Raw genomic sequence first — 23,313 nt, forward strand, 5'->3', positions numbered from 1 at the left:
GCAGGATAAAAAACAATGTTTTACCTGTGTAGCATGTCTGGGGCCTGGTTCAGCAGCGTGTAATACTGTCTCACAAATTCCCGCCCGACCAGCAGGGGACTAGGCTTCTCCATAACCATTGCTTTGGTCAATTCAACCTGGGAAAAAAAAGTCAAATATGTTCAACCTGAAATATCAAGTACAAGGGGGAAAAGTGGCAGGGGAGAAAACTGAATCATTTAATTAAAACCAACTCAAAGTAAGACAAGGCATGTCAACAGTCCTTGGTTTTAAAAAATAAAGACCATAAGAACAAATAAACCCCACACAGACCAGGTGAGATTTTTAGTCAAATTTACTGCAAGGAGATGAATTGGGGGGGAGGGGATTGCCGATAAAGAATTCATTATTCCCAACAGTCAATTCCTTTAAAATGAATATAAGAACGTCAAAGGTACATATATCCAGCATGCACCCTATCATAACTTCTCTGTATTTTTAAACTCAATTAAGAGTGTTCCAGTTCTAAGATTCCAAACACATTCTTATTTGTGGCATTATTAGATTCAAGAGTGATAAGCTTTGACATACAGGCACACATGATCACATTTTTAATCAAACTAAATCAGGAAAATTTTTTGTATCTTTAATAGAGAACCACAAAATCTAAAAATTTTAAGCTTACTTCATCATTAAGTATTATGATGAAAACAAAAATAATCTGAAAATGGGTGAACTAAACAAAATGTTTTTACTCAACAAAATGATCTCAGCACCTCAAAATCATGATGATTTTTTTTTCAAGATTTTATTTATTTGACAGAAAGAGACACAGCGAGAGGGAACACAAGCAGGGGGAATGGGAGAGGAAGAAGCAGGCTTCCCACCGAGCAGGGAGCCCGATGTGGGGCTTGATCCCAGGACCCCGGGATCATAACCTGAGCTGAAGGCAGACACTTAACGACTGAGCCACCCAGGCGCCCCAAAATCATGATGATTTAAAGTTAGTATCTTTGAGTATTAAGAAAAGGCAGCTGACACACAGTAAGTCCTCAATTACTGTCAGTTATTATCAAAACAAAACTTTTTGGAAAAAACACTTCGCATGAGATAATCCAACTTTTCAACTGAGGAGATAAAATCATCCTGAAGTTAAACATACAGGCAAATGGAGAGACATGTCCAGATCAATTACAGCATAAAAGGCAAGAAATTTTATTTCAGTTTCCTCAAAGGATGGGCAAAACAGACTGGTCAATTCTGAACAATTTGTGGAGATCTGTTTATCCTTATCTAGTGCATCTGCATTATTCTTCACCAAAACCTAAGAAATTAGTTCAAGGCTGATCTGTATTTTCTCCAGATTGCAGGCACTAGATCAATACAGAATACCTTCCCAGTCATACTGGAGAGTTTACCTGCAGGTATGGTTAAGAGAGTATCAATAACAAGAATCTGGATCTTAAGTCTTAAACTAATGTACTTAGACTAACACAGAATGAGAAATTGTTCTATTTCTTCCATGGCTCATAGTCCAAAAAAAATGAATTTCAGATGTTCTTAATGATCCTAAATTTTTCAGAACTTCAAAGTTACAGTTGGACACCAGAAAATATTAACGGTCTTCTAGCCTGTGATTTTCAAGTTTTTAATAAATCCCATTACTTCATTTAAACCAGAACTGCACTTTTTTATATATTACAGTTTCCATATAAATTTTCCTTCCTTAAAAGGGCTTAGCTACTCTCTTCAAAAATCACTAACATCTGGGGCACCTGGGTAGCTCAGTTGTTAGGCGTCTGCCTTTGGCTCAGGTCATGATCCCAGGATCCTTGGGATCGAGCCCTGCATCCGGCTCCCTGCTCAGCGGGAAGCCTGCTTCTCCCTCTCCCACTGCCCCTGCTTGTGTTCCCTCTCTCGCTGTGTCCCTCTCTGTCAAATAAATAAATCAAAAAAAAAAATTAAAGAAGAAAAACAATGCTAAACATCGCACAACTTAAAAAAAAGCAATTTAAAGGGAACCTTCACAACGGGATAAATCAAAGAAAATACACATTAAGTAAACCCCTATTTTTCTATTCTAGTTGCACTCGCTTCTCTTGAGTACCATCTGCTCTTATTTCCCAGTCAATATTACAAATGTAATTATGAGGCCAGTATTATCAACCTACCTGCATTCTTTGATACTGCCAAGTAGTCTCATTATAAGATAAATTACTAAAAATCATTTTAGCAAATACTACTTCCTCATCCAATATTCCTATGCAATATAATAAAAATCCTCTAGATTATATATCAAAGGTAAGAAAAATTTTAATCTGTAGACCTCTAGAACTTCTCTTTTCCCTTTCTTCAAGATTACCTATATAATTCAAATTAAAAGAATAAAGAAAGATCATTATTGGTTTGATTATACCATTATAAATATTTTATTTCAGGTCCCCCTAAAGCCAAGAAAAAAGTAAACCTAAACATTTATATGCTAAATTGATCTTCATCCCATTTGTGGATTTTTTTTTTAAAGGTTTTATTTATTTGACAGAGACAGACATAAGGAGAGAGGGAACACAAGCAGGGGGAGTGGGAGAGGGAGAAGCAGGCTTCCCACTGAGCAGGGAGCCTGATGCGGGGCTCGATCCCAGGACCCCGGGATCATGACCTGAGCCAAAGGCAGATGCTGAACGACTGAGCCACCCAGGAGCCCCTCATCTGTGAACTTAACAGTTATTAATTCTGAAACCAATACTAAAATCCGTATCACTTACCAAGTTTCCAACATTTTATTATCTTAATGGTTTAATATAATTGAGTATTTTAGATTCTCAATTAGCATTTATTTTTTTCCAAATAGATGGTACTTTATTTGGGGTTGAAATTTTCAACTCGAGAAACATGCAACAGCTACGGTGAAACCAGATTTTCAATAGTCTGCTACTCAAGTTACAAGTTTTAATGTCAGTTATCAGCATTGCCTCAAATACCCTTGCAGCCTCCTAAGGCTTACGTTTATAATACAAGCGCTTTATGATTCCATTAAAGTAGAAGCTCTGGCTCTTAAAGTCTCTCCTTTTAGCTCTTCTATCATATGAACCAATGAATTCGAAGGCAAATGGTAGCACTATTTAAAAAGAATATTCCTGTCAAAAAAATAAAAAAGAATCCTGTCAATTACGTATCAATAAAACTGAAAAAGAGTAACATTCCATGTGACTAAATATGTACAGCATTTTATTAAAAAGAAACTATAGGGGCGCCTGGGTGGCTCAGTCGTTAAGTGTCTGCCTTCAGCTCAGGTCATGATCCCGGGGTCCTGGCGGAGAGCCCCACATCGGTCTCCCTTTTCAGCGGGAGGCCTGCTTCTCCCTCTCCCTCTCCCTCTGCCTGCCGCTCCCCCTGTTTGTACTCTGTCAAATAAAAATAAAATAAAAAGAAAAATAAATAAAAGAAAAATTTTAAAAACTGTATGGTTTCACTGCTAAAAAAAAAACTGATTTCTAAATTAAAACAGCCAAAAATTTCAAGAATTCTACATTAGTCAAGGTCAGATAAAACATTTTGAAAAAAGAATGCAAGCTTCTTCCTAAATGTTGTTTCTTTAGAGACCATTTCTTATGTAACTTTCTAGCCCCAAAAACTTGTGTCTGACAAAGAATAGAAATATGTTTTTTAAGATTTTATTTCTTTTTCTTTTTAAAGATTTTATTTATTTGAGAGAGAGAGAGAATGAGAGATAGAAAGCACGAGAGGGAAGAGGGTCAGAGGGAGAAGCAGACTCCCTGCTAAGCAGGAAGCCCGATGTGGGACTCGATCCCGGGACTCCAGGATCATGACCTGAGCCGAAGGCAGTCGCTTAACCAACTGAGCCACCCAGGCGCCCAGATTTTATTTCTTTATTGACAGAGAGAGACAGAGCTAGAGAAGGAACACAGGCAGGAAGAGTGGGAGAGAGAGAAGCAGGCTTCCTGTGGAGCAGAGAGCCCATGTGGGACTCGATCCCAGGACCCTGAGACCATGACCTGAGCCGAAGGCAGACTGAGCCACCCAGGCGCCCCTAGAAGTAGTTTTCTTCCGTTCAACATCCTCACACAAAGATCAGAATTTTACACAAGCAAAAATGGATTTCTGATGATCCATTTGTCAGGTTTTTCAGAAGTTAGATTAAGATAACAGACACAACACTGTTTAATGACTAAGAAAAGGCCCAAGAGAAAAGTAATCTAAGGTGTTACAAATCAGAAAGTAGTTGCCTGAGAGGGAGGTGACTGGAAAGGCCCATAGGGAAACTGGAAGGGGTTGGAGAGGGAGGGGGGTTAGAGATATATATGTAAAGCTGACCCTTAAATACCCACCCCCAGTTAGGGGCAGACACCCATCACACCCACAGTTGAAAATCCATATACCTTTTGACTCCCCAAAAACTTAATAGCCTACTGCTGACCAGAAGCCTTACCAGTAACAATCAAATGATACATATTTTATATGTATTATATACTGTATTCTTACAATAAAGCTAGAGAAATGAAAATATTAAGAAAATCATAAAGAGACAACACATTTCCAGCACCATTCTGTATTATTAAAAAAAGATCCAGGGGCGCCTGGGTGGCTCAGTCGTTAAGCATCTGCCTTCGGCTCAGGTCATGATCCCAGGGTCCTGGAATCGAACCCCACATCAGGCTCCCTGCTTGGCAGGAAGCCTGCTTCTCCCTCTCCCACTTCCCCTGCTTGTGTTCCCTCTCTCGCTGTGTCTCTGTCAAATAAATAAAATCTTAAAAAAAAAAAAAAATCCATGTACAAGTGGACCCCAGAGTTCAAACTCCTCTTGTTCAGGGTCAACTGTTTCTCAGAGTGATGATTATAAATACACAATAGAAAAACTTTTCAAGGTGAATCCTTAAATTCTATAATTTCATCATTTGTAAATTACGCCTCCAAAATTCTATATAAAAAATGCTTTCAGGGGTGCCTGGGTGGCTCAGTCAGTTAAGCGTCCATCTCTTGATTTTGGCTCAGGTCATGATCTCAAGAGTCGTGAGATCAAGGTCCGCATCAGGCTCCCCACTCAGTGTGTGGTCGCTTGAGATTCTCTCCCTCTGCCCTTCCCCTCCCCCTGCTTTCAAGTGCCTGCGTGCACTCTCCCTAAATAAAATTTTAAAAAGAAAATCCTTAATTAAGGAGGGAAAGATACTAAACATTACCCTCAGTTGACCAGTTTTCATTGAACCATCCAAGTCTAAGGCAAATCTAAAACTGAGTGCTCTAGTTTAGAATAGTGAAAAAGTAGTTGAGATGCAATAAAAAGAGCCCCCCCAAATTTTCTTTAACCAATTCTCACTGTGAAAAATTCTCCCACTTCACTTGCTGTGCTCCTAGGGTACTAACTTAACCTGTACCCCCAGTTCTCTCACCTATAAAACGGAAATCATAACTTAAGAACTGTCTATTAAATAGCAAGCACTGAATGTTAGCTGTTATTACTATTAGTATAATTAACTAACTCTAAACAAAGCATTTCCACATTCCACCCTTTTCTGTCCCCAGACGACTATTTAAGTACTCTGCTAGCAGTACTAAAATATAGGATTCCTGTAAGAATTTGTGTACAGAGTACCTTGGATTATAGAAGCCCAAGCACTTAATGTAACACTAACTTTTCAGAGAACTTCTAGGTTGACTTTATTTCTTTTTTAAGATTTTATTTGACTGAGAAGAGAGAGCGCACACAAGCATGCGGAGTGGCAGGCAGAGGGAGAGAAGCAGGCTCCCCGCTGAGCAGGGAGCCCGATGTGGGGCTCGATCCCAGGACCCTGGGATCATGACCTGAACCGAAGGCAGAAGCTTAACTGACTGAGCCACCCAGGTGTCCCATTTGGTTACTTTCTCAGAACTTTCAGGGCTAAGGTCTAAGAGCTAAGCATTCTGCTAAAAAGTTCTTAGTTTCACCTTCAAATTGGTCTTAAATATCTACTTACTTTCCTTTTTGAAAGGGTTGTATCAGAATACTTTCTATTGAAGTTTTCCAGCTTTAGAAAAGAATTCACTTTTGGCTTGTAATACTATCATTTTTCCAACAGTACCATTTTGTGTTGGCATTCAGATCCCTCAGAGCAAACAATGAAAGCGTGATTAAGGTACAGCACAGGGAAAAAAAAAAGTTTGAGGCAACAATTATTAGTTGCCTACATGGAATGAAAAGTGTAATTTTCATCCTTTTCTTACCTAATTTTTGAAAAGCACATATCATCAATAAATGTTATTCTAAAATAACATCCAATGGAAATGTCAATGATCTCTCACAGATGAACATAATCACTGATTTTTTTGTGGACTGACCCTGATTTCTGAAATACTCAAATTTCAAAATGTCTACTCAATCCCAAGTTACTAGACTGCATGACAACTTTAAAGATTTCTATCAAGAATTTTGCTAAAGTTCACGAAGAATGTTAAATGGGTTTCCTATTAAATGAGTCTAAAAAGCTGTGAGCATTTATGTTCCAAGAGCAGGGAAGCATGAAGGGCAACCATAATCCACCTGAATTAACAGTAGAGCTTACTCTGGCAAAATCAATGATCTCGGGGTCACAGGATCCAGCCCAGAATCGGTCCGCCACTAAGTGTGGTCTCCCGCTAAGTGCAGAGTCTGCTTGAGATTCTTTGTCCCTCTCCTTTTGCGGCTCCCTTGCACTCGCATATGCTCTAAATAAATCTTTAAAAATAAATTTTAAGGGGTGCCTGGGTGGCTCAGTCGTTAAGCATCTGCCTTCGGCTCAGGTCATGATCCCACGGTCTTGGGATCGAGCCCCGCAACGGGATCTCCGCTCAGCGGGAAGCTTGCTTCTCCCTCTGCCTCTGCCCCTGCTTGTGTTCCCTCTTTCACTGTCAAAAAATAAATAAAACCTTTAAAAACAAAATTAAAAAGATAAAATCTATCACTTCTCACGGAAAATCCCCCGAAGTATTAAAATACCAGTCAATATATGGGCCACCTGGGTGACTCAGTTGGTTAAGCATCTGCCTTCAGCTCAGGTCATGATTTCAGGGTGCTGATACCGAGTCCTGCATAAGGCTCCCTGCTCGAAGGGGAGCCTGATTCTCCCTCTCCTCCCAGCTAGGGCTCTCTGTCTCTCTCAAATAAATAAATAAATAAAATCTTAAAAAAATATGTATTATCAGTCAATATCAAACACTGGCAAGGAAGTCAGGAAAAGAGAATCTGTGAAACTGAAGGGAGTGTCAACTGCTCCCACCACAGTGAAGAACAATTCTGCAGTTATCTAATAAAATCCAAAACATTCCAACGAATCTAGCAATTCCCTTCTAGATACATACACGGAAACTCACCCATGTACACAAGACATAAACTGAGAAATGAACTGCCACCTTATTTCTTAAAATATAAAACAACCTATGTGTCTGTCAAACAGGAAATGGATTAAGTTGCAATTTATGCATATCATTCAAACCTCTGTATCTAAGATAATCATATGAGGCAATTAAAAGATTAAAAAGCGGTACTATTTGTAATTATGTCAGGTTAACTGGAGTGAATTAGTGCTGTCCCTGGGAAACCAAGACATAAAGTCATCCTATTTATAGCAGTCAAAGTCAGCATGAAATAGATCTCAAAAACAGTATTAAAATGAAAAGTCAGTTGCTGAATACGTACTGTATGCTTTTGACATGTTTAGAAGTGTTTTTAGTATACATAAAAACATCAGATATTGTTCACAGGTACATTTATTTTTAAAATAGTCTAGGTGTAAAAACAAATAGATCCATGGAACAGAAGTTATGAAATATACCCACGCATAAATGGACAACTGGGATTTTCAACATTAAGTGCAGATAATTCAACAGAAAAAGGATACTCTGGTCAACAAATGGTGGAACAAATTACACATCCATATATAGGGGGAAAACATGAACCTCACTTCATATATCACATATTAAAATTTAACTCAACAGAGTGCCTGGGTGGCTCAGTTGACTGTCTGACTTCAGCTCACGTCATAATCTCAGGGTCCTGGGATCGAGCCCCAAGAGCCTGGGAGTCAGCTTGTCCCTCTGTCCTTCCCCCTTGCCCATGCACTCACTTTTATCACCATCACTGGATCTACTGTTCAATCTATTTTCTAAACTATTCACATTTACCACCTGTCACTTCCCTTCAAAATTCTTTGTGGTAGCTCCTTGGAGAAAACAGTTGACTCCAGGGCTGGGAAAGGCAAAATACAAGGTAAGCCTTAAATGCCTGATAAAGAAAATGCTTAAAAAGAACAAAACAAAAATGGGGGACCATTAAAAGGACACAAGGGCCAAAACTGGAACTGTGTGAGCAATTAAGTAAAAAAGCAAAGTAAGTTAGGTAATACTGGATTACAACCCAAAGAATAAAATATCCATGACTCCATATATAGATGAGGCAGCACTGCGCAAGCTCAGAAAATCCACAAACATAGGGTATACTCGAGGCACAGCCTAAAAAAGCCTGAAAAGTTCAGTCACACTCATACTTTCCAAATTCTGAATCTTTCGAACTTTTCTGAATAAGGAAATAGCTAGCAAATAACGGTCTACAGTCCCCTACAAGATACACAAAACTTTACAAAATAATTTAGACAACTATTTGGGTTTCAGAGCTTCAGTTCTCCTTTTGAACAAAAACGCTAGAACATAAAAGAGCTATACAAATACACAATGATGCTGTTACACAGCCACCTAAATTAACAGCCACCAAGGATGACATCCCTACAAAGTAGAAGTCTGTCCCATCTGGGAAGCCCCCTTCTCTGAACCATCTCTAACATTTACTTTAAAGATTTTATTTATTTGGGTGCCTGGGTGGCTCAGCTGGTTAAGCGACTGCCTTTGGCTCAGGTCATGACCCTGGAGTCCCAGGATCGAGTCCCGCATCGGGTTCCCTGCTGGGCGAGGAGCCTGCCTCTCCCTCTGACCCTCCCCCCCTCATGTACTCTCTCTCTCTCTCCTTCTCACTCTCTCAAAATAAATAAATAAATCTTTAATCAAAAAAAAGATTTTATTTATTTGACAGAGAGAGACACAGCGAGAGAGGGAACACAAGCAGGGGGAGTGGGAGAGGGAGAAGCAGGCTTCCCGCTGAGCAGGTAGCCTGATGCGGGACTCGATCCCAGGACCCCGGGATCATGACCTGAGCCGAATGCAGACGCTTAACGACTGAGCCACCCAGGCGCCCCTAAAATTTACTTCAATAATTACTAAATACCTGGGGCACCTGGGTGGCTCAGTTAAGCGGCTGACTCTCCGGTTTTGGCTCAGGTCCTGATCTCAGGATTGTGAGATCAAGCCTAAGTGTGGCTCCACTCACTGTGGAGTCTCCTTGTGACTCTCTCTCCCTCTGCCCCTCCCCCCACCCACTCCACCCCCCAGCTCGCTCACACTCTCTAATAAATAAATCTCTAAAAAACAATTATTAAATAACTGAAATACAAGCTGAACAGCTAACAATATTACATGATTGACTGCCAGAGAACAAAAGCAGAAATCTATCAAAGTCATCTAAAGACGTTTATTAAGGCCACAACCTGTGAAATTTTTTGAATTATTTTGTTTTATAAAGTCCCCTCTTCATGTGCAGATTATTCCTAGCTCTTTACCATTATTATCACCCGGCCTGCAATTCAGCTTTCCCCACCAAGGCCAAACAGGGTGTCCAAGAATACTTAAAAAAAAAAAAAAAGGAAAAAGCTGATTTTTGAGATTTAAAAACATATAAACCTAATTAACACCAGTGCGATCACCAACTACAAGTGAGATTACAATTGCTGAGTCTAAATTTAACTCCATTGCTGGAAGGACAGTGTTGCAACTAAAGGTTTTTCCCACTAGCTGTTAAGGGGGGGGGGAGGCCGCGCAGCAGGCACTTTTTCAACCCACCTACTCCAACAATTCTCTCCCTTTGCAAATGAACATATAATGCACATCTGAATTCTAAAATATCATTTAAAAAAATCTAATTACAAAATGTTGAAAGATCAAAGAGCTAATTTTATTAAACTGGCAAAAAAATTGGTTTGTCACAAATTCAGGCTTTGTATTAAATTTCATCTTTTAACACTGCCCCATCCATCGTAAGAACCATACACACCTATAAAAACTTTAACCTTTACCTTTTACTTTCAAGGCAAAGTACTAAAATAGTGAAAATTACAAGAAAAAAGAACTACTACGAAATAGGTCAGCAAGAAACGTTACCAACTCTTCTGATGCACCCTTAGCGGACTGTCAGTTGAGAACAGCAAAGAACAAAGAACTGCCTACTTTTCTATCGGTTAGAAGTACAAAAACTTAGAAAGGATTTAACAATAACAAAAGTAATCTGACTTGGCTGGGCAGAAGGAAGGCACACCACTCTTATATTATTACGATCTGCTTCATTTGTTCTTAATAAATGCATGCACAAGAGATACGCCAGGCTACCAATTGTAAAATACCAGTTTTCATATTCCTACCCAACTGATAACCATTCGCCTGAGGGAAAGAACAGGCTAAGAAATATTTGAAAGGGAATCAAAATTCTCAATGCAAAAGGAAATTTCATTCTGATATATTTTACTCCGAGGAATAACACCATTAGGTGGACGGACTCCCAAGTTAACAGTTTAAACGCTGTCACTATGTTTTAAAATTTTAAACCTAAAATGCTAGTTCAGTAAGGTAATGCCATCTAAATAAACTAGAATTGCTACATGAAGGTACGTTCTAAGTAAAACAATGTTATATTCTAAAGCCATCTGTTATTTATGGCAACCCAACTAAAGAACGTGGGCCACACAATATTTTGATCCTTTATCTACTGCTACTTTCTGTTAAGAAACATGGCAAGTACTGGGTAAATGGAAACACTTACAAATATTAAGCTTCCTTGTAGTTTTTTAATTTACTTGGCAAGGATGGAAATTTTGTACTCCCTCTGACTGCCAAAACTTCTTAAAAGACTAATCCTAAAGGCTCTAATAAAAGGTTGAAAGCCATTCCAAGCAAAATTCAGAAGAGTTAGTGCCAAAACTTCTAGTTTTATCTCAAGTAGAGACATTTGTAATGTCAAGTAATGGTCTGGACCTGCAACGATTTTCTAAAGCCAGGGAGCATACAGGTTTTTAAAAATCGCAAATATACGCTCGTCTTTGAAGGTATCTTCCACACTGGCATATACATAGGAGCCTAACAGTAAACGCGAAATAAGTGAACTGAATGTAGAGAGGCTTTCATCCACAGAAGATTCCCAACTGCCCTAAGGGCAAGATTTCCAACGCACCTCAATCACCCGTTGTTCACCTAGCATAAGCTCCAGAGATTAAATTTATATTGTAATTGGGCACCATTCTTTCCACTCTAACTTCACATTTCAACCCACACATGCAGGAGAGATCTGAAACTCATCGCGCTGACCCGCATTTTCTCCAACTACAAAACGAGGAAATGAAGCTATCTTCCCGAAGGTCTTTCTCAAAAGTCTGCCCCGGTAAAGAAAAGACGAAAAAAGGTTTCAGGGTCTAAGAGCAGAGCCTAACTCGCGGCTGCCGGGAATTTCCCACCATCGCGCTCCGAGTATTAAATCGGAGGAACACCGTCCACGTTCATTTGCACTTATTCGTCTTTTCTCTACTTTTTCCGAAAGCTCTGAAGGCGGCATATCCATCAGCTTTCCGTGCGAACACTCGTAGAAAGGAAGCCCAAAGCCCTTGGTGTCCTTTGTCACAATCCCACTTCCAAGCCGCCTCTCCCTGGAAGCCGACAAGTGGCTCAAGCACAAATACCGCCGCACTCCGCCCAGCAGCTGGCCTCTCCGGGATAAGGCTGCCCCCGGGGACCCGTGCTCCGGGGGCCACGGCGCCCTGGAGCCGCGCAGGGAGCTGCCACAAGGACGGAAACAGGCTGGGGGCCTAGCAGTCACACGGCCTGGGTTCCACCCGATACCTGTCCCTTACCGTTGTTGTGCCTGTGAGCACATCTCTGCACCTCTAGGCGTCCGAATCCACTGCAAAAAGGAAAATCGCCGTACCTACCTCACCGGACCGTTGTGGGAGTACAGGAGAGCCACACAAGTTGCTCAGCACAGTGCCTGGCACAGAGCGAGGGCTCAGAAAAAACAGCAATTATTACTTCCACTCATTACCGGTGCCTTCCTGCTCCCCTTTTACTCCCTGTAAATCCCGGGGGCAGCACTTCTGCTTCCCGAACCAAAATCCTCCTCGCGTTTTCGTGTCGCCCCCGCCGCTAAATAAGCCTCCTCCGGTCCGGGCCAACTGGAGCCCCTCGCCCGGGTAGGAAAGGCTCTGCGGGCGCGCCGGGGGGAGGGAGACGGGCGGGAAAGGCCGGCGAGCGGGCCGCGCGGGGCCCCGGGTTCCCGTGATCGCCCTGGGGCCCGGGCGGCGGCCGCAGCTCGCTCTCGCCCCGCGCGGCCGTTGGGCGTGGCACGCGCACGCGGCGGACGCGGACACGGCCACGCGCGCCGGCCGGTGGGAGCGCGGCGAGGAGGGGGCGGGGAAACTCCGCGCGCCCTTGCGCCCGCCTGCGGCCGTTGGGGGGGGTGCACGCCTCGCGCGGCGCCCACTGCCGCCGCCGCCGCTGCGACTTCTCTCTCTCACAAGCGTCCCAGCTCGTCTTCGTCCCTGGGCCGCCCCGCCCGCCCACACCCCGGCGTACCTGCGCGGCTGAGCGGGAGAGGAACAAGCTTTGCTCCACAGTACAGCAGAAGGCAAAATCCCCTCACGCAACTGCGTCCGCACACACGCGTGCTCCGTCGCCGGTCTATATAACCGCGACTCAGCCTAACTTGTTGCGGCCAGGTCGAGCAGGCTGGTGACCAATCCCGCCTGCGTCCTCTGGGCTCTTCGAGCAGCAATTGGGTACTGACTCAGGATAAAGGCGTGGCTCTTGATTGGCTTTGACTCATGCCTATGAGACTGTGAGGATCTCGTTTCCCTAGTAACGGATTGGCACTGAGAGAGACCAATGACTTAAAGGTACGTCGAAAAACAGGGTGGGAACTTCTTTGACCGATACCCATAGTAGCCAATAAATGCGTGGGTCCGTTCCCATTCGTTAAAATGTGTTCCCTTGGGCGGAGATCCGTTTTCCATACAGGAGCGGTTGCTCCACAAGGTGGGGCCCGTGTACTTTGGGGAAGTAAACCCCAAGCAACTAGGAGGTGGGCACCAGGGAGGCCAAGGGAGCCCCTAGCCAATCGCAAAGCGGGAAAGATCTGATTGACGCGGGGGTTGGACTGAGCCAAGGAGACCGAGCCCCAGGGCCGCCGTGCCCTCCGGGGAGGTTCAGAAGCTCTTCTGTCCCTTGCTTCCGTCCTCTTTACTTTCTTTCCCTCACTTGTTGGGTCTAGCCCCTGAGGCCCCTCTCCCGCCTTTTCTGCACTGTTTAGTGCCAGGGAAACCAAGTGGGAAAGTTCCCGTTGTTTGGTTTTTTTTTTCTTCTTACAACAACTTTTTTATTTCCAGGCGGCCGCCTAAGGGCACTTGCAGGCTCTCACCATTAGTCAGCACTATTGTCGGACAACAGTTTAAGAGAAAACGAGAGGGGAAAGTAGCGCCCGTCGTGTACCTAAGATCGTGTAAAAAGGCCGCACGTAAAAAGTGCTGTTGAGTTTGAGAACACAAATTTCTACCCTGCTGTTCGTGGCAAGTGCTGCAGCGGGCTGGCCGGATGCCCGGTTTAATGGGAGCTCGCTGAGGTCTTCCCCTTCTGTTGCTGCCAAGGAACCGTAGTCTGTAAAGTCTCCGCTCTGTTTGGTCCTTAATGCAACATCCTGTGCGTCACCACCATTGCCATTTAGTGTTCCAATAGCTGGGAGTGTGGGGGCTGCTTTCGCGTCGTTATGTCTTTTTCTCTTTTTAATTTTTATTTATTTGACAGAGAGACAGCGAGAGGGAACACAAGCTGGGGGAGTGGGAGAGGGAGAAGCAGGCTTCCTGCAGAGCAGGGAGCCCCATGCGGGGCTCGATCCCAGGATCCCGGGATCATGACCCCAGCCGAAGGCAGACGCTTAACGACTGAGCCACCCAGGCGCCCCGGATCGTTACGTCTTTAAAAGGTAATTTGTCACACTCCTACACGGACACCCCAGAGGTTTCCCGAAGCACTTCAGAGGCTAGGTGGCGCACCAGCCGGGTCCTGTCTACGTCTCTAGGTGTTTTATTGGGCCCTCTGTTGGTCACCATGAGCATTTTGTAAGGAAATACACAGATCCCTCGGTCGGTTCTCGTTCCAGGCATGTGATCTCCCGTTAAGTTTTGCAGAGAATTTGGGAATGAAGCACCTGGAGCGTCTCTTGGGGAGAAGGGGCGCCGGCAGCAGCCTGTTGGGACCTGGGTGCTTCCCCTCTCATTCCCTGCGCGGGGACTGGCCCGAGACGAGACTCGCGGCCGCCCCCAGGAGCCTAGTGAGAGCGTCCCTCTGGCCCCCCAGGTCCCACTGCCCCATCGGCCCAGCTCATTCAACATTTATGAAACTCCTGTTAAGGGCTGGGATCAGAGATGATCTGGATGACGGGAGCCCCGCAAAGGCAGGCGTCTGGGACTAAAAAGGCATCGGATGGAACTCAACCTAGAGGAGAGAATCCGCTAAAGTTTTCTAGAGTAAGGACACCCATCCCCACCCACCCCCACCCCCACCCCCAGGATCGGGTCAGCTTTGCTAAGGCATTTGGAGTTTATTCTGACGGCAGAGAAGAGCCCCTGGAAGGGTTCTTAAAGGGTAGACTCAGAGATTTCCTTTTACAAGAAGACTCTCCAAATTGAAACGCTAATGAAGCAGATTTGCAAAACTTTAAAAATTTACAGATTGGTAATTTAACCCAAATGGCTTATGATGAGAGTCGGGGCTATTCTTAATCACATTTGGGGCGAATTTTAAGTGATAACTGATCTTTTTGTGAGGCTATTTGGCAATCACTATTAATATTGTGTGTATCACCCAAATCAATGAAGGTACCTCGGTATATGCCACACCTTTTTTTTTTAAACAAAGAAGCGTATACCGTCACGTGCAACTGCAGCATTGTCAGCTTAGTTAGAATACTTAAAAAGTGGGGCACCTGGGTGGCTCAGATGGTTAAGCGTCTGCCCTCGGCCCAGGTCCTGATCTCCAGGTCCTGGGATGGAGCCCCGTGTCAGGCTCCCAGCTCAGCGGGGAGTCTGCTTCTCCTTCTCCCTCCTCCTCTCCCCCTGCTTGTGCTCTGTTTCTCTCTCAAATGAATAAATAAAATCTTTAAAAAAAAAGAATACTTAAAAACTGAAAATGTAATTGCTCATCAATTGGCAAACTGATTAACCATTGATGTGCATATAATATGGAATATCATGCAGCAGTTTAAAAAAGAATGAGGTAGGGACGCCTGGGTAGCTCAGTCATTAAGCGTCTGCCTTCGGCTCAGGTGGTGATCCCAGGGTCCTGGGATCCACGGGAAGCCTGCTTCTCCCTCTCCCACTCCCCCTGCTTGTATTCCCTCTCTCGCTGTGTCTGTCAAATAAATAAATGAAATCTTCTAAAAAAAAAAAATAAAAAAGAATGAGGTAGAATTATACAGATATGGACGGGTTTCTGTTTGTTATTTGGATTAATTGAAAAATATCAGGTTCAACAAAATATACAGTGAATTCCCATTTAGGTTAAAAAAGCAAAAAACTGGGCGCCTGGGTGGCTCAGTTGGTTAAGCGACTGCCTTCGGCTCAGGTCATGATCCTGGAGAACCCGGATCGAGTCCCACATCGGGCTCCTTGCTCAGCGGGGAGTCTGCTTCTCCCTCTGACCCTCTTCCCTCTCGTGCTCTCTATCTCTCATTCTCTCTCTCTCAAATAAATAAAATCTTTAAAAAAAATTTTTTTAAAAAGCAAAAAACTCCTGATTTCTGTATGTTAAAATCAATATGTAAGTGCATAGGAAGAGTTCTAAATTTAAAACAATAGTTATTCCCCCAAGAGAATCCCCTAGGTTGGGAGTGACAAGGATAATGGATTATTTGAAGTTGCACAATGAGACTGTGTTCATGTACTGTGTTGCGACAGGAGAGGTAGAAAGCAAGGGGAACTGGGTTACCAGAGGAAGAACGTGGACAAGAACTTCACGTGGCCATTGCTGTCTTCCATGGGAGAGGGCAAGTTGACATTCTCCTGTGGTAGCTTCCCCACTCAGATCCTAAAACCCTCAGGCCCCAGGTGCTAGATACATAGTAAATGTTCAGTGAGTAATTTATCACCAGTGAATCGTCTGGAGCCCTGTTTCTAAGGCAGAGGAGTCAGGGGAGATTTTCCCTCCAGGAGACTTACGGCTTCAGTCACAACTGGGTAGAGGGACTACAGGCATCTAATGGGCAGAGGCCAGGGAGGCACAGATGCACAGGAGAGACACCCTCCACCCTCCCCACACCCCTGCCATGACAAAGGATTTGCCAGGCAAAAAGTCAGCAGTGCCAAAGCTCAGAGACCCTGATCTGGCTTCCTGAGTCACGTAGGAGAGAGTCCCTAGCCTCCTGCTGGTCTTTCTCTCCATTGACAAAGTCTGCAAACCTCTCCTGTACACTACTTCACCCCCTTCTTTTTCTGCCAAATCTCCCCAAAGCTATGAGAATCAGGGTAGGAAGAAACATGGCCAGGATCCCAGAAAACACAGTTTGGGGGGGTCATATTAGGTAAGGAATGATCCTAAGAATATCAACTTGATCAGTGTTTCCCAAACGTAGCTAATCATTTATTCAGGATGCTTAAAAATATGTGCCTGTATATGTCTTTAACCATTAAACTCTCACCTGTGAACAAAGATCTAGTGTAATAACATGACAGCACTGCTTGTACTAGACAGACACAGGAAACGACCCAAATATGGAGCTATATGGAACTACTTTTACAGTGGACTGTCATACAACCATAGAGAAAATGAGGCAAATCTATGTGTACAGTTACAGAGCAATCTGCAAAGTGCAGAATCATGGAAAGAGTAAAAAAGGGGGAGCGATGCCATGGGGCAATTATTTCTATTAATATTAAAATTAACTATTTTTTTATTTTTTAAGATTTTATTTATTTGACAGAGAGAGACACAGTGAGAGAGGGAACACAAGCAGGGGGAGTGGGAGAGGGAGAAGCAGGCTTCCCGCCGAGCAGGGAGCCCGATGTGGGGCTCGATCCCAGGACCCTGGGACCATGACCGGAGCGGAAGGCAGACGCCCAACGCCTGAGCCACCCAGGCGTCCCGAAGCATCAAAGTTTTAATCAGCCTGCCTACCAGACTACTAACATCTTTTCCTTTTGCTCCTTACCATACAAAAATCTAAAGAGACCCTTTACTGGCATAGGAACACATGCCTAATTGGATTCCTTCTTTTTGGCATTGACTGTCTGCCAACATCACCTTCCTGAAACTCTATGGAATACTGGCCATAAGCCAGGCAACCTTGTGAATATTCTCTATAAAGATGATCTCATTTAATGTTGACAACAACCATATTTCTCATTTCTCAGAAACAGGCTCAGAGAGGGTAAGCAACTAGCCCAAGGTCACACAGCTGGGGCTGGAAACTAGGACTCTCTGACTTCAAGCCCATGTTCATTTACCTATTTGTCAATACTACCCAGGGAAGAAGAATATAGCCCAAGTAAGAAAAGGGGTTGGCCTCCTCAGAAATCCCTGAAAGCCTGGAATATACTTTCATGTCCTCAAGCATACCATCAGGTAATGCTACAGAGACAGCTTTCCAGGTGATTTGAGAATTCTGGGATCCATGGCAAATCCTAGTAATCTGCAGGATTTAAAAAATTTTAAAACACATAATAGTACCCATATATAACATAAATCCCCAGAGCACGTAGTTTATTGAAAAAAGCATCTTAACAAATTATGTACAGTATGTCATGCATGCTTTAAAAAATACCAAAAACAATATATGCATTATGTGTTTATCAGTGTTTGTGAAACTACAGAACAAGGTCTCAAAAGAATGTATAGAGGTTGGGGCGCCTGGGTGGCTCAATTGGTTGAGTGTCTGCCCTCAGTTCAGGTCATGATCCCAGGGTCCTGGGATTGAGCCCCAAGTTGAGCTCTCTGCTCAGCAGGGAATCTGCTTCTCCCTCTCCCTCTGCCTGTCTTCCTGGCTTGTGCTCACTCTCTCTCTCTCAAATAAAATCTTAAAAAAAATAAATTTTAAAAAGACTGTACAGCAATCTGATAGTAGTTACTTCCTCTGTGGAAGACATGGATAATGAGGGTTTGAAGGATGTTTATCTGGATGTTTAAAAATTTTTACATTGGGGCGCCTGGGTGGCTCAGATGGCTAAACGCCTGCCTTCGGCTCAGGTCATGATCCCAGGGTCCTGGGATCAAGCCCCACATTGTGCTCCTGGCTCGGCAGGGAGCCTGCTTCTCCCTCTCCCTCTGCTTCTCCCCTGCTCGTGCTCTCTATCTCTGTATCTAAAATGAATAAATAAAATCTTAAAAAAAAAAAATAAATACAAAAATAAAAATTTTTACATTAAGAAACTTTCCATGTAGGGGCGCCTAGGTGGCTCAGTTGGTTAAGCGTCTGCCTTCAGCTCAGGTCATGGTCCCAGGGTCCTGGGATGGAGCCCTGCATCGGGGTCCCTGCTCGGCGAGGAGCCTGCTTCTCCCTCTCCCTCTAACCCCTGCTCATGCTCCCTCCCTCTCTCCTCTCAAATAAATAAATAAATAAATAAATAAATCTTTAAGAAAAACCTTTCCATGTATTATATAATTTAAAAAGTAACTTGGGGGCCACCTGGGTGGCTCAGTTAGGCATCAAACTCTTGATCTCAGTTCAGGTGATGATCTCAGGATTGTGAGATTGTGCCCTGAATGGGGCTCCTCGCTCAGTGCAATGTCTGCTTGAGATTCTCTCTCTCCCTCTCCATCTGTCCCTCCCCCTGCTCTCTCTCTCAAATAAATAAAATCTTAAAAAAAAAAAAAAGTAACCTGGCATAACCCTAAGAGTGGCTTGTGAGTACTTATTATATACCAGGCCCTGAACTGAACATTTTATGAACATTGTCTTATTTCTCACAATAATGCTAATTATTGAGATAGGTCTAATTATTATCTTTATCCTACAGGGAAAGAAACTGAGGTTCGGAGAGGTTTATTGCCCAAAACAGGAATTGAACACAGGTTTGTCTAGTATCTCTCATTAAACACAGCTTTAAGTCCCTGACACCTGGAGAAGTCTGCCAGAGAATAAAGGAGCCCGAGGAAAGCATGACACATGTCCTCTGATCTTTGGCTGCTAGGAGCACCCTAAGGAGTGCTGGGGACTGTGGTGGCCCAAAGAGCTCATGCTTTATCTGAAGAGTCCTGGGTGGTCATTTGTGTATATATATATATTTTAATCAAAGTATAATTGACAGGCAATATTATATTGATTTCAGGTGTACCACATAGGGCTTCAGCAATTCTATACATTACTCAATGCTCACCATGATAAATGTTCTCACCATCTGTCACCATATAACATTATTACAATATTACTGACTATATTCCCTATGCTGTTCTTTTCATTTTGATGACTTCTTGTGTTGTATTATTTTCTGACATAGCTGTTTCCCCCTCCTTCTAGGTGCCTGGCAGGATTATTCTGTCCTGCACCCTTATAGACAGGCATGACCATATGCCCTGCTTTGGCCAACACAATGTGAGCAGAAGTGACACATACCTCTTCCAGGAAGAGAAGTCTTTGGAGCTAGTGATTATTTGCTGAGGTCTTCCCTCCCCACACTAGCCCCCATACTCAATATCATTCCGCTTGGGGAATCTCCCTCAACCTGGGTCCCTGAGCAAAAATCATTTGCACAGAGCCAATCCTCCAGACTGCCCAACCTGCAATGGTCATATGACATAAACAAGAAGGAAATCTGTTGTTTTAAGCCATTGAGGTTTTGTGATGGTTTGTTGCGATAGCATTACCAGGCCTTTCTTGCCAGTTACAGATAAGTTTCTAGAGTTTCCAGTGTTTTAGCAGACACTCAAAATCTGGATTACTCACTGTTCTTTTTTAACATTTTATTAATGATATAGAAGTGTTTGGTCCTTGCTTTTTTTTTTTAAAGATTTTTTTATTTATTTATTTTGGAAAGAGCATGCACACGGGTTGGGGGAGGGACAGAGGGAGAGAGAGAATCTCAGGCAGACTCCATGCCCAGCACGGAGCTTGATGCGGGGCTCAATCTCACCACCCTGAGATCATGACCTGAGCTGAAACCCAGAATGGGTCGTTCAACCGACGGAGCCACCCAGACGCCCTTTGGCTCTCACTTTTAAATATTTTATAATGAAAATATTCTTTCTATGAGGACTATAGTTGGGGCGCCAGGGTGGCTGAGTCGGTTAAGCATCTACCTTCAGCTCGGGTCATGATCCCCGGGGTCCTGGGATCAAGCCCTGCATGGGGCTCCCTGCTCAGCCAAGAACCTGCTTCTCCATCTCCCTCTGCTGCTCCCCCTGCTTGTGTGCTGTCAAATAAATAAATAAAATCTTAAAAAAAAAACAAACAAGAGGACTATAATTGAATTTATTCTTTTTTAAAATTTATTTGGAATGTTTATGATTCATAAAAATACTTTTCTTTAAAAAATGCTTTTCTTGGTCTTAAAGGAACAACTACATTTACATGTCAGTCTACAGATAGATTTTAAATTGTAGTAAAATATACAGAACATAAAATTTACCATTTTAACCATTTTTAAGTGTACAATTCCGTGGCATTAAAAGTACATTCACGCTGTTGTGCAACCAAACTCCATGTTTGTAAATGTTGTCAACTAATCAAAAAATATTTTGAGCACACTAGGAACTAAAGAAAATATGTTTGCAGACCAGCTTCACCCAATCTGCATCTCCGTCTGATGCCAGGCTGCCTGGGCCAGGCCTGCACCCCAAGCCCTTGTGCGTCGCAGCCCCCCTCTTCCCTTGCATGGGCTTCTCTGAAGGCCCTTTCAGCTCAGAACCTTTGATCCCAAGCTGAGGGTTCCTTGGCAGATAAAGGCAGCAGCGTGCACCTGTGTTTTAACACAACAAACGGCCCCTTGGCATTCTGGAGGGAGTAGACAACAGCTACAAAGGCCTTTCTTTGCAAAGCTTGACCCAGCGTCTATAGAAGGGTCACTCCAGTAGGCGGGGTCCAGGATAGGGCATACCAGGGAGAAGGCACCACCCCCTTGTCTGTGAGCCTGTTGTCTACACATGACTACTATCCTCACAAAAGCTCTCTCAGCCAGAAAGGGCCCATTTCCCAAGCCCACTGGTTTAGTGATAAATTGACTTACCCAAGTTTACAAGGCTACTAAGGAGACTGCTGGGTAGTCTGGAACTCGGAATTCCTGAATTCTGTTTTTAAAAATATTTTTCTCGGGCGCCTGGGTGGCTCAGTTGGTTAAGCAACTGCCTTCGGCTCAGGTCATGATCCCCCCCACGTCGGGCTCCCTGCTCAGCGGGGAGTCTGCTTCTCCCTCTGACCCTACCCCCTCTTGGACTCTCTCTCTCTCACTCTCTCTCTCTCTCAAATAAATAAATAAAATCTTTAAAAAATAAATAAATAAATAAAAATAAATAAAAATATCTTTCTCTGAGATTCCTAATAAATATTTATTATAGAAAATATGGCAAAGAGAAGTAGAAAAACAGAAATAAAAATCACCTATAATATTGGAATGGGTCAGGGTAGTACACGTAGATCTGAAGATATGAAAACATAGTTAATAAATCTTTGAGAGGCAATCTGACTCTATCAAAATTGAAAATGAATAGCAATGCCACAGTAGGAATTTATTCTACTTAAACTTTTAAGCAAAGATCTATGTATATGGACTGTCATTACATCATCATTTTTAGCATTAAAAGACTGGAAGCCACATGTATGTCTATAAGTGGGGGACTGTATCAAGAATGTGTCAGGAGCAAGTACCAGGAAGTCTGAGTAGCAGTCGCTGAAATTAAGAGGGGCTCACATTTCTCACCTAACCAGTCTGCAGACAGGCTGCAGCTGAACACACGGAACCGGCATCTCCGTGATTCTCTGAGCGTCATGATGATGACTGTACTCTAGATATCATGTCAGTATTCTCGGCAGCAAGGGGAAAGGAGTAGTATCTGTTCTCCTGAAGAAAGCAAGAGCTTTCCAGAAACCTTGTAGCAGACTTCTGCTTCTGACTCATTGGCCAGAGCCACATCATATGGGCACACTTGGCTGCAAGGGAAGATGGGAAAGCAAATATTGAGGGTACTTAGGGATCTGGCTTCTACAGTAGCAAGAGTAAAAAGGCTGGGAATGAGCATTGGATTAGCCAACCAATGGTTTCTGCCATAGGGCCTGGTTAAATAAATTATGGTACAACTGAATAATATAGCATTAGGTATCATTAAAAAGAATGAAGGGGATATGTACAATTAAAGAATAAGCTCTACAATATTTTGTAAAACAAGGAAAGCAAGGTGTGTACCCAGTACACAGTTGTGCCCAGTGCTACCAAAATACCAAAATTTTTAAAATAGTATGTACATTGGGAGCCTGTAATACTGCATCCATCCCAGATAACTTCTATAACACTTGCTGTAGATCATTTCAGGCTTGTTTGTATGTAAATAACTGGAATTTATGCAGATATTTACATACAGGAACTATAATCCTACATATTTTCCTCTCTTCATTTGTCATATCTAATGAGTTTCCATAACGCTGCCTCTCATGAAGTTGTGCTCTCTCTCTGCTTCACCTCCCCTCTTCCCCAATTCTCTACCTTTCCTTTTCCTTTAATGCCCCCCACCCCGTACCCCTCTGCAGTGATCTTACTTTCCCAGTCCCAGTACATAGTTGTGCCCAGTGCTACCAAAATGTTGAGACTTGCCTTCACTGGACCTAAAGAAATGCCTGGCAGGTGGGAAAGAGGTGTGAAGGGTTAAGGGATGAGCATTTTGCCGGTAGGGTAGGGGAGGAGCCAGGGCCAGGGAGGCCAGTAGTGATTCCAGCAATTAGAAGAATTCTAATATTTTTTGATGCCCATCCTGTGCCAAATAATGTGCTAGGGATTTTGCATACAGTATCATATATATTCTTCCCAATAATACCACAAAACAGCTGTCTTTAAGGAACCCGTGTGTCCTGGTTTGCCTGTGACAGTCATGGTATTTGCCTACTGTCCTGGCATCCCCTTTCACTCTCAGAAGGCTTGGGTAAAAAATTGTATAGTCACTTAACTATCCCTGTTCCCTAAGTGAGGATATTAAGGCTTAGAGAGGTAAAGTAATCTGCCCAAGGTTATACAGCCGGCAAATGATAGG

At 43.3% G+C, this 23,313-nt stretch overlaps 1 protein-coding gene across 3 annotated transcripts in view; it reads right to left on the minus strand.

Moving 5' to 3' along the window:
* Positions 1–12,778, minus strand: part of G3BP1 (G3BP stress granule assembly factor 1) — a 36,859-nt gene extending 24,081 nt beyond the window's left edge. The window contains exons 1-2 of one of the 3 annotated variants that reach the window (XM_028106530.2): positions 12,670–12,778; positions 25–137 (exon numbers count right to left, since the gene is read on the minus strand). In XM_028106530.2, coding sequence (XP_027962331.1) covers positions 25–119 — 95 coding nt within the window. In that variant the 5' untranslated portion in view covers positions 120–137; positions 12,670–12,778. Of the gene's footprint in view, positions 1–24; positions 138–11,951; positions 11,974–12,029; positions 12,387–12,669 lie in introns of those variants that run through there. The other 2 variants (XM_028106531.2, XM_028106532.2) reach the window with 2 other exon arrangements.
* Positions 12,779–23,313: the final 10,535 nt, after the last annotated feature.

The sequence above is a fragment of the Eumetopias jubatus genome, unplaced genomic scaffold (genome assembly GCF_037043125.1).
Source record: "Eumetopias jubatus isolate StellerSeaLion01/CBP00866 unplaced genomic scaffold, mEumJub1_p1.0 scaffold_5, whole genome shotgun sequence".
Lineage (NCBI taxonomy): Eukaryota > Metazoa > Chordata > Mammalia > Carnivora > Otariidae > Eumetopias > Eumetopias jubatus.